This window comes from Doryrhamphus excisus, chromosome 1, assembly GCF_030265055.1.
Source record: "Doryrhamphus excisus isolate RoL2022-K1 chromosome 1, RoL_Dexc_1.0, whole genome shotgun sequence".
Lineage (NCBI taxonomy): Eukaryota > Metazoa > Chordata > Actinopteri > Syngnathiformes > Syngnathidae > Doryrhamphus > Doryrhamphus excisus.
The window spans coordinates 22669368-22687500 of NC_080466.1; the positions used below are offsets into that span (position 1 = coordinate 22669368).

General features: G+C 46.2%; 1 protein-coding gene across 1 annotated transcript in view; it reads right to left on the reverse strand.

Annotated features, from left to right (window-relative positions):
- LOC131132142 (serine/threonine-protein kinase 10-like) overlaps positions 1-18133 on the reverse strand; it is a 31694-nt gene that overhangs the window by 1035 nt on the left and 12526 nt on the right. The window contains exons 6-17 of the mRNA XM_058077490.1: positions 17826-18020; positions 14891-14972; positions 14284-14415; positions 13143-13787; positions 12921-13051; positions 12710-12833; positions 11162-11341; positions 3599-3728; positions 2433-2557; positions 1886-2077; positions 1691-1816; positions 1395-1508 (exon numbers count right to left, since the gene is read on the reverse strand). Coding sequence (XP_057933473.1) covers positions 1395-1508; positions 1691-1816; positions 1886-2077; positions 2433-2557; positions 3599-3728; positions 11162-11341; positions 12710-12833; positions 12921-13051; positions 13143-13787; positions 14284-14415; positions 14891-14972; positions 17826-18020 — 2176 coding nt within the window. The remainder of the gene's footprint in view (positions 1-1394; positions 1509-1690; positions 1817-1885; positions 2078-2432; positions 2558-3598; positions 3729-11161; positions 11342-12709; positions 12834-12920; positions 13052-13142; positions 13788-14283; positions 14416-14890; positions 14973-17825; positions 18021-18133) is intronic.

The window sequence follows — 18133 nt, forward strand, 5'->3', positions numbered from 1 at the left end:
TTATATGTGTGTGTGTGTATAGCTATATATATATACGGGGGGTGGGTTCTGCGGGGGTCTGGCGCTGGGCATTCCATCTCTGCTGCCCGGTCCTCCATGGGGCAGTGGATCCGGGCCTCTTCTATCCCGGCCGGGTAAGTCCTGCGTCGGTGGTCGGGTCTGGGGTTACCCGGGGCGGGCCAGGTTCCGCTTCCTGGGAGTGTGTGGGGGGGCATCTCCGGCCGTGGACGGGCTCCCTTCCGGTTGGCAGGGGCGCCCTTGTGCCTGCAGGTGTGTGGCCCTCGATGTCCTTCTGCCCTAGTGGGGTATGGTCTCCCGCCCGTCTCGGGGGTGTGATTCTCCTCCGGCCTGCTGGCGCCCTGTTGCTGGTTGGGATTGCTCCTCCATGGCCCCTTGCTTGTCTCTTAGGGGGAATGCTTTGGGGGCGGGTCTTGGGGAGTCGGCACGGGGCCGGTGGATCTCTGGTGATGAGGGCTTGACCTGGCTGCGCGGGGCGGGGTTTGCTGGGTGGTAGAAGGCAGTCTCTCTCCTTTTGTCATTCTCAGTGACAATTACACATTCACACACTCGCATTCACATACACAACACACCTCCATTTGGACACTCACAGCACATGGGTGCTTCTCTACACAATCTACCATCTTATCCTTGATGTCCTGATGCTATTTATGCTATTATTACAGTAATAATGATGTCAAGCAGTGAGATTTTAATGACTGTAACCGTATGGCTGTAATTGTGTTTACTATCATGGGTCATGTCTTCATTGTTACTATTGCTACTGGTAAGTTGGACTGTTTCATTTCACTGATATCATCTCCATTGTGACCCTTAGCCATCATTGACATTTAACTGTTCTGTTTGTCACTGTTGTTGTTATGGGACTTCTTGTTGCTGCTGTTTTTGTCTCTCTCTCTCTACTGTCTCCCCTCCACCCCAGTTTGTCTTCTTCTTCTTGTCTGTGTTTCTTCTTGCTCCGGTCCTGCCGCTCCAAATTCACACAACAAAAACATCAAATAACGGCAAATAGGGAAGTTGTAGCTTACACCTTTCCTGACCCAGAGCAAATCTATTTAGCATATAAGGGCATTTAGATCAACAATACTATCTGCCCCAATGGCTGGACGGGACAAAAAAAAAAGTCTTGATTGACAGCCTACAATGAATGGAACATTTTGACGCTGGAATGGTTTGTAGAGGCTCAGAAATGTGGGAGTCGTTCCCTGACAAAAAATGGTGGCATTTGCAATGTAAAAATGAAAAAGGATTCAAATGTGTAAATATGTGGAACAATTACAAAGACCGAGGATGGAAAGCACAGCCGCAGGGTTGGGAGACGACCTAACCACCACAGTACCTACGGCTAAAAATGACGATGTGGGGTGGAGGATTACCTTCTTGCGGGGCCGCAGCTTCTCCCGCCACTCCTTCAGCTCCAGGATGTGCTCCTCATCCAGCTCCTTCAGCTTCTGGGTCTCATGTTCGATCAGAAGATGGCATTTCTCATTCTGCCAGTAAACAAAGAGGGGGTGTCCATATTGTTTCATATAGAGTTACCTAGCCCATACTGGAATCAGTATCGGCAGCATTTAAATAAAGGCATATCTTAATGTTTGTCTCTGGTAAAAGTAAATGTGCAAGCAGTGGTCTCAGTGTATTTATTCGTGCTTGCATTGGGAAAAAAACATACTTGCAGTTGCTGAAGCTCTCTGATGTTGGCGTCGCAGTGGAGTTGCAAGTCTCGCATCTGGTTCTCGTGCTTTTGATGCTGGTGGAGTCGTTCGTTCTTCTGCCTCTTCTCTTCTTGAAAAGCAAACTGAAAAAAACAAAGCTTGGTTATCTTTTCAGAGTGGCTGGGTAAAAAAATGAGTATGCGCTGACTTACCTGTTTGACCTTCTCCCGCTCCTGCTCGGGGGTGACGGCCGCCCCGGTGATGCGAAGACTCTTCTTGAACATAGCCATACGGGTTTTGGCCTCGCTGCGCTGGATCTTTGGCAGTCTTGCTCTCTCCTGGGTCTGCTTGTTCTTCATCTCTTCAACCAGGCGCTGGTTATAGCGCTGCATTTGCTCCATCTCCTGCAGAGGAGAAAATCAAATAAATCAAAAGCAATGTCCATTATGCCAATGGGAAACATTGATTCCCAGTTTATTTTATTTCTTTTTGTGTCAAGCCATTGGGGCAGATAGTATTGTTGATCTAAATGCCCTTACATGCTAAATAGATTTGCTCTGTTAAGCTACAACTTCCCTGTACTATGGAATTTTATTTTAAAATGTACTATGAATTTGTTATTTGATGTTTTTGTTATGCGAATTTGAGTTGATTGATTCCCAGTTTAAAAGATAGGGAAGTGGAAAAACTATACGTATCTCCTCCAAACATGACCTGAAGATACCGTGTGTCAGATGACAACGAGTCTCATTCATGCACCTTCTCATGTCTTTTCAGCAACTGATGCCTTTGCATGAAGTACTGGTCTTTCAGCTGCTGCTTCAACAGCTGGTGTTTCTCCTGCAGATGGCGCTCCTCTAGCTCCCACATGGCTGCTTCCCGTGCTGTGTCCACAGAGACACACACACATGAATGTCTGAGATCAACTACTGGAGCAGCAAAAACACATAGAAAACATCAAAGTACAAAGTAGCAAGGGTGTCGCAAGATCGCACTAAATTTTGTGTCTCTGGGGCATTTGGCCAGGGATGATAAAATAAAATAATCACAAAATAAGCAAAAATGAAATTGAGAAATATATTGGCAGGTTTTCCTCCAAACTGGCTGGAAGAAGTTTGGCTCTGTGCATCTCGTGACACTCAAAGTACAAAGTAGCAGAAGGAATGTGTGATGCTGTTCTGAGTAGAGTAGAGGATCTGAGGGATTCAAACATGACCATACATACATTAATGCTTGTTTGCAATAAATGGCTAACTCAAAATATTTCTTCGTATTGCATCGCCAGCTGTCAAGCACTTTGTGTTTGTACAAGTGTTTCCGGTCCCCATTTTGTGAGATTATGTGTCACATCAGCCCAACAGTGAAGGACATTGAGGGCCACTACTTTAAATGTTTTTTGAGGTTTGAAGGTGTGAAATAAACATGGCCCCTCTTCAGGCTCTCATGACTTGGTTTAACAAGTATTTGTCAGAAGTGTTGTGGTTCCTTGCCCATGTAGTCCCAGGTGGTGCTTAAAATGCCACAATAAGCTGCTGGGGAGGTACCAGTAAGGGTGAGCAGGAACAGGTCAGTGCTCTCGGCTGCCTCCAAACACAGAGGGATTATTACTTATCTCACTGGGGGTACATGTGACACAACATGCGAGGAGTCACGATGTATGGGGGATGGGGGGTGGTGTGCTCGGGTAATGCAAAAATAGTAAAATTACTGCTGTTTTTCCCCCATTGTTGTTGCTGTTTTGTGTCAAAGGCCAATTAAAACAAAACAAAACAAACAGCCACAGACCACAAATGGCCCCCAGGCTTCACTTTGGACACTCTTTGATTCCACATTTGAGCACTAAGTAACACTCCACTACAAATGAATCAATAAAAAGAATCCTGATGCTCCATGGTACTCGAGCTTGAGAATGCAACAGCTGTTACCTCGAAGAAGCTGCTGCTTGTGATTCAGGCAGTCTCTCTCAATGGTGGCCAGCTCATGTTTGTGCTGCTGGATAATTTTCTTCAGAGCGCTGTCCAGATCCTGCTGCTGCTTCTGAAGAAACTCTTGCTCCTATGTGGATATATAACAATTGAATTAATCATGACAAAGATAATGGCACATAATTCATCAATGTAGCTGATTATCAATATTCTGCTGTTTCTAAAAAGGCTGCATGCAAAGGACTGTACATGACACACCGCAGTGTCATTACATCCTCTTGAATAACATCCTCATTGCATGTCTAAGATGTTTGTGACAGTCTCACTTGGAAGTCATAGCAACTAAATGCAGCCCAACAGAATAATCTCCCGGTCAAACTCCGCTATTCCTCATAGTTGAAAACAGCATCTGATTGATCACTCTATCATCCATAATTTGGAAACCACAATTGTCAACCGTCAATCGTCGGTGCAACCCTACAGAAATTTGGCTTTGGAGAGTCATTTAGAACGTGGATCCAAATATTATATAGCATCCCAAAGGCCTCCATTCGAACCAATAATCTGATCTCTCCAGAATTCACTTTACAAAGAGGTACTAGGCAAGGTTGTCCACTCTCCCCCTCATTGTCTGCTATCTTCATTGAACCTCTGCAGCTGCAATTTGACAACATGGAAATATTAAAGGGATCCACACAACGAATGTTCATCATAAGATAAGCCTTTATGCTGATGATGTGTTACTCTTCCTAAAAAACTCACACTTCTCACTGCACCAAGCTATCACACTCATCAATAACTTTAGCACCTTTTCAGACTACTCTATTAACTGGTCTAAATCCATAGTATTGCCCATTAATTTCGTTTTCCAGAGCACCCCCTCTATACCACTGCGCTCAGGGAATATCAGGTATTCGGGCATCAACATTTCCTCCAATCTGTCAGACCTGATCATCTTGAATTATACCCCACTGTTGAAATCGATTGAGGATTATCTTGAACGTTGGAGAACTTTGCCCATCTCTCTTATGGGCAGAGTATCCACTGTGAAAATGATGATATTACCAAGGATCAATTATCTGTTCTCTATGATCCCAACCAAACCATCTCTAACTTGGTTTAAGTCATTAGATTCATATATAAATAAATTTCTTTGGAAAAATAAGCCAGCACGAATAAGCCTAAAAACATTACAAAAATCTAAAGAATGTGGGGGCTTAGAACTGCCAAATTTCTCCAATTACTTCCTGGCAAATAGGCTACAGGATATCTTAAAATGGATAAAACCTAACCCCTTGGATCAGTTATGGCTAGACATTGAACAATCATTTAGCCAAGAAATCCCCATCTTTAACTTACCTTTCATAAGTCAAATCCTTAGGAAACACGATTGTTTTAAAAGCATAAATATTAAAACCACTCTGACAGCTTGGTGGGAATTTTTAAAAATAACTAGGTCCTCGCTCAATCCTTGCCAGTACACTCCGATCTGGAATAACCCTGATATATTGCTTAAAAAAAAACATTGGATTTTACAACATGGCATGACAAAGGAATAAGTTGCTTGGAAAATATCATAAGGGGGGGAAAGTTTGTGTCATTCACTTATCTTGTTACACAGTATGGGTTAAGCCAGAATACATTTCTTGAATACTCACAAATTAAATCCATAATTAGAGCTACTAGGTTTCGTAACATATCTTGGGAAAGCTATCCCACCATTGACCAATTCTTAAACGTATCCACTCCCCAAACATTATCCAAGGTGTACATTCTTTTGTCAAAGTGCAACAACACCGTTGGGGTTCCAGTCTCCAAATGGAACCGAGATTTATCTACAAGCTGTGACCCTGAGTTCTGGAAGCAAATATGCCTTAATTCGTCCTGTTTAATAAAAAATCCCAACCTACAGTTGGTTCAGTTCAAAACCATTCATAGAGTACACTACACAGGGCAGAGAATGTTCAAAATGGGTCTAACCGACTCTAACATCTGTGTACACTGCCCAGATCATGTAGTAGATGATTATTTACACTCCATGTGGGCTTGTGCCCCCATTAGTAATTTCTGGCAAGCAGTGTGCGAAGACCTTTCTTTGGCACTTGGGACCTCTATTCCTTCCTCACCTGTACTATGCTTGTTGGGTGATCTTTCTACAGTCAACGTAGAAACAAATCACACACAACTCCTCATCACAGCGTTAAGCATTGCCAAGAAAACCATTCTTATCAATTGGAAATCCAAAAAAAACTGAACATAGCCTTTTACAAAAATCTTCTGTTAGATCATATAGCAATTGAGAGAATGTCTGCTGAATCCAAAGAACAACTGTCAGAATTTCAATCTATATGGGCTCCAACAATTAATCTCTTAAACTAATCTCTTAATCTAATTCTCGAAGGGCTGAGTGTGCCTGTCTCTGCCCCTGGCGGTCTCGTTCCTCTGGCTTGGGGCATGGTCTTGGTCGCCGGGTTTCCCTGGCGTCTGGGGGGTGAGCGGGTGGGTGCCGTGTATCTCTGTCCCTTCTTGCTGGGCTGACCCCCTGGAGGTTCTGGTGAGGGTTGGTGGGGGGCTGTCCAGATCTGGGGATGGGGCGTGGGTGGGGTGGTGGTGGTCGTCCCGGGGGTGGTGCAGGCCGTCCCTCGGGGTGGTGGGTAGACGGGGAGCCGCATCCGGTGGGTGGTGGGCGCCTGCTGCTGCTGGGGGGGGCCTGTGTGCGTCCGGTGGCGCTGGTTCCTCCGCGGCCTCCCTCGCCCCTGGGGGTGGGCTGGGTTTGCCCTGGGTGCTCTGGCTTGGCTACTGTGTGGGACCGTGGGGTGGGGGCATGGGAGGCTTTGGCCCTGCCCTTGGTGTGGGCACGGGTGGTTATACCCCGCTGCCCTTGCAGAGCCTTCCCCCTTAGGTATGTATATGGCTATATATGTGTGTGTGTGTAGGTATGCATGTATATATTTATTATTATCATATCTAAAATAGCTAAAAGATCTAAATTATTAGAAAATATATTATATATAAATTATTATTATATATTAAGTATCAACAGTAGTATCATTATTATACATACATAACTATTATCAATAAATATTATTATTATTATTACTATTATTATTATTACTATTATGTTATTATTATTATTATTATTATTACTATTATTATTATGATTACTATTATTTTTATCAATTACTTTACTTTATTTTTATTTATTATTTTTATTCTCAATTTTTATTTTTGTGTATGGTAGGCATGTGTGAGTTATGGGGACCGTGTGCTATCGTCCCACTCTGGCTGTGGCTGTTTCCCGGGTGGGGCGCTTGGCAAGCTCATACAGGAGGGGGGGTCTCGTTTGTGCAGCTTGGGCTCTGGGTGGGGAGGTGCGGTGCTGGGGTGGGGCATTACCTGCTTCTCTCCCTTCGGTAGGGGGGTGGCTGGGTTGTGGTGGATGTGGGGCGGGCGGGTGGGGGGGCTGGCTGTGGGTGCGTGGGTACCGGGACGGGTAGCGGTTGGGGTGGTGCTCTGCGCGGCGCGGGCCGGGATTAGCGGGGGGCTTGCTTGGGAGGCGGGGTGGTGGGCTCTGAGTCGTGGGGGGGCCTCAACCAAGGGTTGGGGGGCGGGGCTGGCCGGGGGCTCACGGGCGGCCCCTGCTATTTGCCGGTGTCTGGTTGGCCCCTTCTGTCTCCGGTCTGGTGGCGGTCTTCCCGCCTCCGGGGTGTCCTACTCGGCGGGTCCGTGGGTGGATGGGAGATGTGGTGGAGACGGGTCGGCGCTGTGGCGGAGGGTGGGACTGGGAGGGCATTCACTTTTTGCGGCTGTTGGGGTGTCGTTTATCTGGTGGGCTCTGCTGCCTGGTGTGTGTGTCTCTGTCCCGCCCTGGCACTCTTGGCTCACGTGCCTGGGGGGCGGGGTTGGGCTCTTCCCCATGCGGGTCCCGGTTCTCCTGCGGTCTCTGTGGTGTCACTCCCTGGGCTGCCATGGTGACGGATGTGTTGCCGGGCCGCGGTCCCTGCTGTTCTGGTGGTTGTAGGAGCTGCCTCGGGGCGTGTGGTTTGTTTCCTGGTGGTCCGGGGGTGGCGAAGCTGGCACAATCTCTGGTGGGGCCCTCCGGGGGGGAGCTGGCAGGGCGGACTGGCTGCCACGATGGGCTGGGTGGGACTCGTGGTTGGTCCTGTGGCCCACGGCTTGCTCCGGGCGGCTGGCTTGCCCGGCTCGGTTGGTCGGTAGTGCGGGGTGGGCGTGTGTGGGGCCCCGGTCCTCCCTGCTGCACTGCACCACCTCACATATATGTTGGACTTTGGGGGGTGTCCGGCAACTGGTTATGCCGGGGGCGAAGGGTTTCCTTCCTTCCTTTTGTCCTCGGCATTCCTCTGGCTTGGTCACCCTTCAATTTTAACCGCACCTTTGACACTCAGTTCTGGGGGGGATTTGGGCAGGCATGGGACCCACCATTGCTCGGCTTCCCTCCACACACACACATACACATACACCACACACATAGGTCAGCCCTATGGGACAGGCCTGTTTGTAATTGCACAATCTACACAATACCATCATCACACACACAGGTGTAGCTGGCTGGACCGGAGAGCCTTCTGCCAATCCCCGCGATTGGCCCGCTGGCTGCTGGGGCTTGGCGGCTCGCTCGGGGTGCCCTGGGCTGCAGGATATTTTGGTCTGGTCTGCCTGGCCTTCCTGGGGGTCCCGCTGGAACCAGCTGACGCCGGGGCTTGCCCTAGGGTCATGGTTGGCGCTACCTCCCTGGGTCTGTCCTGGGTCGCGGGCACCAACGTGCCCCTGGGGGGGCGTTCGCCGGCATCCAGGCGGTGGGGTCCGCGCTGCTGGTGGCCTGAAGTCTACGGTGGTGGCTTGGGGTTGTTGCGCTGTGGTGGCTGCTGCGGGGACCGGGCTGTGTGTTGGGAGGGGGGCTGATCCTGCTCATGGGGACGGGGGCCTGGGTGGCGTGTGGGGATGGGGGGCATGCTCCTCGGAGTGGGGCCTGCTGGGGGGGCGGTGCTCTTCCGGGCGTTTGGGTGTCTGCTGCCACTGGTCCTATGCTCTGCTGCATCGCTGTCCCTGTCTTTGCCCATCCCCAGTCTTGCCTTAGGGCTCGTCGGGGATGGTTCTCTGGTACGTGGGTGGAGCGCTGCTGTTTCTGGGGGCGGGGGGGGGGACGGCCCTCCCGGTGGATGGTGGGGTCCGTCGGTGGCCTTGCGCTGGTCTTAACTCCTCGGCTCTGGTGCTTGGCCTCCCCATAACTTGGAGCTATGACTCTCCCTCACGGGGGTGAGCTGCCTGGCGGGTGTCGGCCGGCGCGGTGGAGTGCCTCACCACTCGCCTGCTCACCCCCTCCGCTTGCTCATGTGCGGGCCTCCTCCCCTCGCCCGCTCCTTTGTCTGCCACACTGCCGTCGCCCCGATGCCATGGTCGAGGGGAGTCTGGGGGTGCTATGCCTTGGCGGTCCGTACCTCCCTGGGCTCGGGGCCTGGTTGTGGGTCTGGGATCCCTGGGTCCCCCGCCCTGTGATGCCCCGGACGCCCCACCCGGGGACGTCCACAGTGTGTGCTTGCGTGTGTGCGTATTGAGTGGATGGGGTGTGCGCGTGTGTCTGAGATTATTTTATGTATTTATTGTTTTACATACATTTATTGTTTTACATGGGGGGGGGGGCTCTGCGGGGGTCTGGCGCAGGGCGTTCCATCTCTACCGCCCGGTCCTCCATGGGGCAGTGTGCCCGGGCCTCTTCTGTCCTGGCCGGGGCGGTCCTATGTCGGTGGTCAGGCCTGGGGTTACCTGGGGCGGGCCGGGTTCTGCTTCCTGGGGGTGCGTGGGGGGCGGCGCCTCCGGCCGTGGACAGGCTCCCTTCCGGTTGGCGGGGGCGCCCCTGTGCCCACAGGTGTGTGGCCTTCGATGCCCTTCTGCCCTAGTGGGGTATGGTCTCCCGCTGGTCTCGGGGGTGCGGCTCTTCTCCGGCCTGCTGGCGCCCTGTTGCCGGTTGGGATTGCTCCTCCATGGCCTCTTGCTGGTCTCTTCGGGAGTTGCTTCAGGGGCGGGTCTTGGGGAGTCGGCCCTGGCTTTGCCCACACCCACGGGGCCGGAGGATCTCTGGCGGTGGGGGCTTGACCTGGCTGCGCGGGGCGGGGTTTGCTGGGTGGTAGAAGGCAGTCTCTCTCCTTTTGTCATTCTCAGTGACAATTACACATTCACACACTCGCATTCACATACACAACACACCTCCATATGGGCACTCACAGCACATGGGTGCTTCTCTACACTATCTACCATCTTATCCCTGATGTTTATATGATATTAGTATGCTATTATTACAGTAATAATGATGTCAAGCAGTGAGATTTTAATTACTGTAACTGTATGGCTGTAATTGTGTTTACTATCATGGGTCATGTCTTCATTGTTACTATTGCTACTGGTAAGTTGGACTGTTTCATTTCACTGATATCATCTCCATTATGATCCTTAGCCATCATTGACATTTAACTGTTCTGTTTGTCACTGTTGTTGTTATGGGAATTCTTGTTGCTGCTGTTTTTGTCTCTCCCTCTACTGCCCCCCCCCACCCCACCTTTCTCTTCTTCTTTTCTGTTCTTCTTCTTGCTCCGGTCCGGTCGCTCCAAATTCACATAACAAAAACATCAAATAACGGCAAATAAAATTTCATAGTACAGGGAAGTTGTAGCCAACACCTTTCCTGACACAGAGCAAATCTGTTTAGCATGTAAGGGCATTTAGATCAACAATACTATCTGCCCCAATGGCTGGACGGGACAAAAAAAAAAAAAAAAAGAAAACAGCATCTGAAACCCAGTTGAGGTGAAAAGTAGGATGTTTATAAAACAAAATACGGATACTACTAAGTTCAGCCTCCTCCTCCTCTGCAGTGACTTTGGAAGGGGCGGGCAGACTGCTTTGTCTCCACCCCCGACTGCTGAACACCAGTCATTCATTGGTTGATACGGGCATGCACTGCAGTCTCACCAAGAAACAAAGCTTTCTGATATGTTTTAACTGTTCCAGAATACAAACATTTTAGAAGTATTTGTTCCAATTAATTATTCGTAAAAGTCATTATTCGTGCCGTTCCGAATACCGTATTCAGGTTCGGCTCCACCCCTCTAGCATACACTAGCTTCTTGGAGCACAGCACACAAAAACATACACCTTTTCCCAACTTATGTTTTTCCAACACAGTATAATCGTAAAATTGGACAGTAGCGATTTGGGGGCTTGGCAATAGCTGCATTCAGAGTCCTACCACGTGGCGATAATGAGTTTGTGTTTGTCTGGGTCTGGCAGATTATTCTTTTTTTTTTTTGGTTGGTCATTTTGAAACGCCGGAGATCCGGCACGGTGCCGGAATACTTTAAGCCCTGCGCAGATGGAAGGAAACGGAAAACAGAAACGGCAGGTATTGATTATTTACTATATTTTTATAAGGGTATGTATTCTAGTGAATTCCATATTCTAAACAAATATTGTGACACATTATTGTCTTATTAAAACCACCTACTATAGTGACCTCCAGCAAAGTAACAGACTATTTGGACTACTGACCTCTTTTTTACGGTTTTTCAGCATGTTCTGATATTTGGACAACTCTTTGTCCTGCTCAGCTTTGATGCGTTTGGCCTCATCCCTCAGTCGGTTGGTATGCTCCTGCTCCAGCCTCTCAATGGTCTGCTTCTGCTGCCTCTCCAGGTTCTCCACCTCCTGGTCGTACTGACGCTTCTTACCCTGGAAGAAACGCACACGCTTAGTGCCAGCAAAATAAATAAAAACAGGAAAATATGGTTTGTTACACTATTATACTATATTTTGTGATTTGACTGATCTTAGTTATAATAATGCACTAACATACAGTACATATGTATTCCTGCAACGATATGCTTTAATGTCATATTGACGGAATACTTTCTGATACACTTCTGCCAGGAGGATAGGTGTCTAAGTGATGTGTAACTATAATGCTATGACATGGATTGAGAAATGTGGTATTTTGGACAGCAGCAGTGTTTCATTAGGACAATAAAGTCATCTCTTGTTTACTGAGGTTAACTGGTTCCAGATTCAACTCTTTTTAAAGCAGCTACACAAAATGTAGGTCCTTGAATTAAGTCTAGTAACGTGATGCATTTTTTAAATTATTTTGTTAATAGTCAAACCCCCCCCCCAGACTTTTTAATGTTTGCTTCAGCATTTGATTTTTAAATACTCAGTGGCTCCAGATGGAACTTTTCAATAGCAAGTAAATAAAATATGACCAATTGATTTTGGTAAGTTGTTTTTGTGAATAAGCCTTTTATAAACACATAATGTATTAGTTGAAAAACACCTCACATTACTTTATGTATTATCACTTTCAGCCCAATGCAGGCATTTGGTTTTCATTTAAAAAATTGTCAACTGCTGTATCTTTCTATGCTAATTACCAAAATGCGCTAAATATATATTCTCATTGTACAGACAGAGGTGAAGAAAAAGCTGTGGAAACACTTCACAAAAGACTCACCAGGTGTGACGTTACATACCTGCGCTGAAACTCTTCCATCCCCCTTCCCCTGGTGCAAGTTCTTATGTCGTAAAGTGTGCTTATTTGTGCCTACATTGCAGCTTGGAATTTTCTTTCTCCTGCGTCCCTTTCCTCTCTCGCTTCCATCGCCCAGTCATCATTTCACATGTACCGCTGTATAAGTGACAAGTAAAGTCCATTCTTCTTTAATGTTTCAACCCCCCCCCTTAATATTATGACTTCATACGCCGTCAGTCAGTCAGTACGAGCCTTTATCCATGTCATTTATACAGAAGTACAAGCAAAATAGTGCAATCATCCGGCCATACATATACAACACACTATGCAGTGAGACAAGGGGTGATAGGACGGGATGATTGGGCGATGAAGGGGAAGGGGGAACGAGGATATTTACTCCCAATATTTTGTCCTTATTCTCAAAAATTGCTGCTCTTTTTCAATGACTCTTGGGCCACACCTTGGACACCCTTGCATCCACATAATTGAAGCAACCCAAACTGTACATTTTCTGTATCCTTGCACCTCTAATAGGAAGGTACAATAGGTAACAGCCACAAAGTTGAGGGACTCACTGTGGTCTCCTGTTCAAAGCGGCGATAAATCTGCTCTTTCTGCTGATGCAGCTTGTTGCTGAGCTGCTGCTGGGCCCTCTGCTCCTCCTTCTGCAGGAGACGCAGTTCCCTCAGCTCCTGGCGTCTAGCAAGGCCAAGGAAAACAAAGGCAGTAAAGGTCAATAAATGCATTTGACTCATTATACCTGAATAGTTTAGGGCAGGTTTATACCTCAGGAACCTCATCTCCTCGTTCTTCGTGTCATGATCTGTAATGATCTTTGACGTAGTCACGCTGACTTCCACCCCATCCACAACAAACTTGCGCGTCTTTTTCAGCGTCTTCTTTTGACGTCGTGTCTCCTTGAGAGAAACATGGCAGGAAGAGTTTGTTATGTTTGCTTGCTCATCATAGCGGTCCATTCTAAACATCTGAATGTGAGCTGCATGTTACCTGAACGGAAACAGATCCAGGTTCTTTTGTTTTGGACAGGAAGCTGGAGATAGACAGATTGAGGTCCATGCTGCTGTTTTCTGCAGCTGAGCTAATTCCAGAATCAGAATCTCTCTCTTTGTCATCTTTAGCTTTCTCTGGGAGAGTTGGCTCCTTTTCTGTAGGCTCCTCTTTTGAGGCAACTTCATCCTGACTCTGTGGTGTCAAATCCACATTAAGATGCCTGTGTGTGTCCTCCTCTGCTGGTCTATTTGATTCCTTCACAGGAGCGGTGTTTTCATCATCAGTGGGAACCTCTGCAAGAGCCTTTGCACCGTCAACTTTCTTTTCATCTTCAGAAGCTATCTCTAGCTGTGCAATTTCTTTCACAGGTGTGGATGACAAGTCCTTGTTTGGTTCCGACACCTCCTTTCCTTCCAGTAGCATGTGTTGCTTTTCCTCATTCCCAGCTGGGATCTCCTCGTTTTGCTCCCTGACCTCAGGGGTAGCAGGCTCCTCCACAAAGCTAGTGACCAATGTGTGGTTGCCTACTGGGAGACATGGTTCACCCTTCTCAGGGACAGATTCCAAGATGGTGGGAGAGAGAGGAATCTTCTCATCCTCAGAACTGGCAACGCTGACATCAGATGGAGCACGTTTATGACCCTGTAACAGATGTACGAAACGTTTCATTGAAACCACCCAGGCACCAAGTATTATTTTACACACGTCAAACCATCTCGTTTAGTCACTATAAAGGATGCAGTCATCCCTCATTTGTCACGGTTAAATGACTGCAACCTAAATGTGAATTTCCACAAGAAATTTTATATTATCATTGTTATCATAAAAACCCTGTTAATGACCTTCTAAATATTGTTTTTAACATTGGAGCCCTCTAGACACGAAACAACTCCCCTATAGGAACACATTTACAATCCTATTACCCAATATAGTAGACATAATCAGAGAATATACTGTATGTCTATATTATGTCTTATGTCTATACAGTAGACATAAACAAAAATATTATCTGCTATCAATATATCTACTTCCAACTACTGCAAACATTCACTTATCACTGTCGCTTCTGGAACCAACTAAACACAATAAAGGAGGAATTACTGTACTCATTATGGGCATATTTTTAAAGTTTACACACCAGATTTGCTTCAGTTTCTTCTTCCTCCTCTTCCTCTTTGTGCTCTTCAATTTCCTCGGTCACCTCAGCCTTGGCCTCAGCTATTATTTCCCTCAGAGGCTTGCTGTCAGTCACGCTGGACACAAATGAGTGCTGTGCACAAAACAAACCCAAAATAAATCAAACTCGAGCACATGGCATGTTTATCAACCCCACCAGAATTTTGCAGGCCTTTTTCGAGATTATTGCAGCACTAAATGCCTGATTTTTCCCCCAACTTGCAATGGAAGCTGTGATGTTTGCAATCTTTCTATGGCTGTGCATTACTTGTGAAATGTAACAATGGAGAAGAGATTGCAATACAGTGTGTGCATGCCTCAGCCCTGTAGTATAGTAACGTAGTCATCCAGTTTTACAATGATAAATTGAAGGCTAATTTGATGGACTGATTGGCTTAACTGAACTGAACTGAAAGGGGTGTACAGTAAATAAATCATCCGTAAAATGTTGTGTGCCGTGCGTCCCCAATGTTTATACATTTTTGAGTAACAAGGTCACTACTATCACATATTTTCAGTGGCAATTTGGAAAGAGGAGGAGGAAAAATGTATGTTTATTAGACAGGCACCTGCAGAAGTTGTGTTGCGTTCCACCTGCTGTCCACGTTTTTGTCCAAACATCGCTTTAGGAAATTATTGAATTCTGGAGACCTAAAAAGACATACGAAAAAAAAGAAATAAAATATAATAAACACATTTCAAGTATAAACTGCATAAAAAGTAAGGACCGTTATCATCTAATTTGCACAACTGGACATGACGTGTTTTTATGGAAATGTAATGGATGCAGTTGAACAGAGTAATTGTTGGAACTGTTGTAGATAAGTTATCCAATTTGCTGGTCTAACTGTTTGCCTTTCTAGCTACAAGTTGGTAAGATAGGTATAGCTTTGTTCTCTGTGTATGTATGCATGACTTGCTTTTATTGCAGGAGAAGGGGACAGTTGATTGCTCAAGCAGTCAACCACGAGCAGAAGAATGCGTGTATGATAAAGATAGTGGTTTGTTTTTAAATGGTCTCAACTGGATAGTCAGGACACCCTTCCCCCGTAGCAGTTGAGACCTCCTGTGACCTCGGGCATTCCTAAATAAAAGGCAAGAGAGTGAAGGCTTTTTCAGAGTTGATTTGGAGGTTGTTACTGAGCAGACTTCAATCACTCTCCTTGCAAGTAAAACTATCCCAGTCTCTTTGTCCTCTTTGAGCAGGTTGCTTTACAGATGTTTGGTGATTAAACCTGACAGTAATAAAACAGGATCAGCCCAAATTCTGAATGGATATTTTTCAGTTGCTTTTTTGGCCTTTTTTTTCTCAGTGTCACAAACAAAACATTTAGGCGTAGTTTGCAGGAAAAAAACAACTCAAGATCGCCACAATATTGAGTCGTCGTGCAGGATCAGAAGCACTGAGCAGCTGAAGAAGGGACCTTATACACAGTATGCACAGTGAAAACTGACCGATAGTCATCAAACAGACTACATTACAAACCAAAAAATGCTGCTGTTTTTGTCTCTCTCTACCCCCCTGAAGGAAGAGATTGTTATTTGTGTTGTCCTGAGCTGACCCACATGGCTATGCAATACATGTTTTGTACTTGTTTTTTACTTGTTTTTTACACTTATATACTTGTTTTTGCCCGCTTGTATTTGCCCGCTTGTATAACTTGTTTTGAACTGGTCCCGGCAACGGGATAAATATTATTCTCATATCCTGATAACGAACTAGAATGTTGTGAGACATTGAGGTGCCTGAGGCAGAGGACGGAGGCGATGACTCCTCTCCTGCGGGGACAGGCTGGCCACCTGTTTTCGCACGGGCGAGTCTATAAAGCATTTGTTTTCTCAATCCCGGTTAGAGTCTGCTGTGAACTGTGCACGAGTGTCCAGCTTTCGGTTTCCAGATTACTCTACCGGGGTGTTTTGGCTCTCCGCCCTCTGTCAACAGTAAGGTATGCTATTCTGGATCTGAACTGTGCTTATTGGAGTGTTATGTGGGGGCATGGGGGTGACAGCTTGTGTCTAGCATAATAACTCATGATGGGAAATGTTGTGAACTGCTGTGTATTTTATTATTAAACACCACTAATATATATATTAGTTGTTTGTGGTCATTTCTCTGCTGCGATCTCTCCGAACCTGCAACAAACTATTTCATAAAACACCCCCCCACCAACTAAACCCAACTATATTTCAACTAAACTTAGTTGAAATATTGCCACCTGCTTTGAAATAGGAAACATGAATGCCAAGTGCATGCAATATATGTGCTTGATAATATTGTGGTCTTTTGGGTCTTTTAAAGCAAAAAACAGCTTTTTATTTCAAAAGCAAAAGAAAAAAGCTTGTTTTTTTTACACCACACACAGCCCATCACATTTCCCTGGGTGACTGCTAGGCATAACAGTTTAAGTCATGGTGTGACAACAAGAAATCCCCAAAACATCACATACCAACGCGACAGACGAATAAAAGCACTCTCACTTGTTGAGCAGAACAAGAATGAACAACGATGCAACTTTCACTACAAACTGATGAACTATTTACATTGACGGTGCCGCAAAGCACGCTGGGAACCAGGAAGTGCACCCATCGATGCTACAATATACTACAATATAGTTTAGTTTGTGGGTCTTAAAACCAGGAATGCTGCTGAATGCTTCATCTTTAAAAGTGCCTACCGTTGGAATTAGGGAGGTGTTGGTGTAGTTGGAGGCTAATATGTACAGCTGTTACCAACACCTCTTTAATGTCAATGTTGGCAATTCAGTCCCATGGTGTTTGTAGGAGTTTTATTCAGCAAACACCGGGCCGAGGTTAAATGCGTGTCGCATGCGACGCGCATGCGTGTGTGCGCTCTCTCCGAGCACGCACGCACACACACACACACACACAGAATGAACTGTAGCAGCCGTGTCAGCTTATCAGAGGTCTTTAGCATGCACAACACAAACTTTAATGATGAGAGAAATGCTTTATATATCGTTCTAAATTATGTCAGTGTGATGTGTTTGTGTGTGTGGAGGCGTGTGGGTGTGTGTCTCACTGAGGAGCAGTCATCACATCAATGCCAGATAAAACTTAAACTACGACAGAAATGTTTTGCACACGGTTGAATATTTATTCCTTTTAAAGTTGATAATGCCGTTTAAGTATGTGTTAAGGAAAGCTGAATCCTACTGTGTTCAGTGTATACATTTCAATAAATATTTGATTAAACTTGAGACCTGTAATATTTGTTATCATTGCCATTTTTTCATGTAAATTGAGGTAGCAAAGGCAGTATTGGCCACAAATATTGGCCCAAGCAAAATCGGCCATCGGCTAAGGGTGATGGAAAAAAATCGGTATGGGCCCGAAAAAAAAACCCATATCGGTCGATCCCGAATGAACACATGCATAACATAACCAGCCTGACGAATACAATGGCAATTTTTACAAATGTAAACATTGCTATTGCAGAAGATCGTCCAGATACAGTTGACATCAGGGTATTACACTTTGACTCACCAGCGTGATGGCTGCATCAGGGTTGGAGGGTCTGCCTTGGCTATCTTCAGAAGGACTCTCATGGGATTCATCTCGTGATTGGGTGGCTCAATCTGTGCCATCTCAATTAGGGTGACCCCAAGCGACCAGATATCAGCTTTATAGTCATACGGCCGGTCCTTAGATGTCTCACACATGACAACCTCTGGGGCCATCCTGCATGTAACGTGTGGCAGAGGGAATGAAATGTGAAGAGTAGATTCCAAGTACAGTAATTCAATCCAAAGCAGGAAAGAAAGAAATATTGTGTGAGATATGTTCTTTTTTTG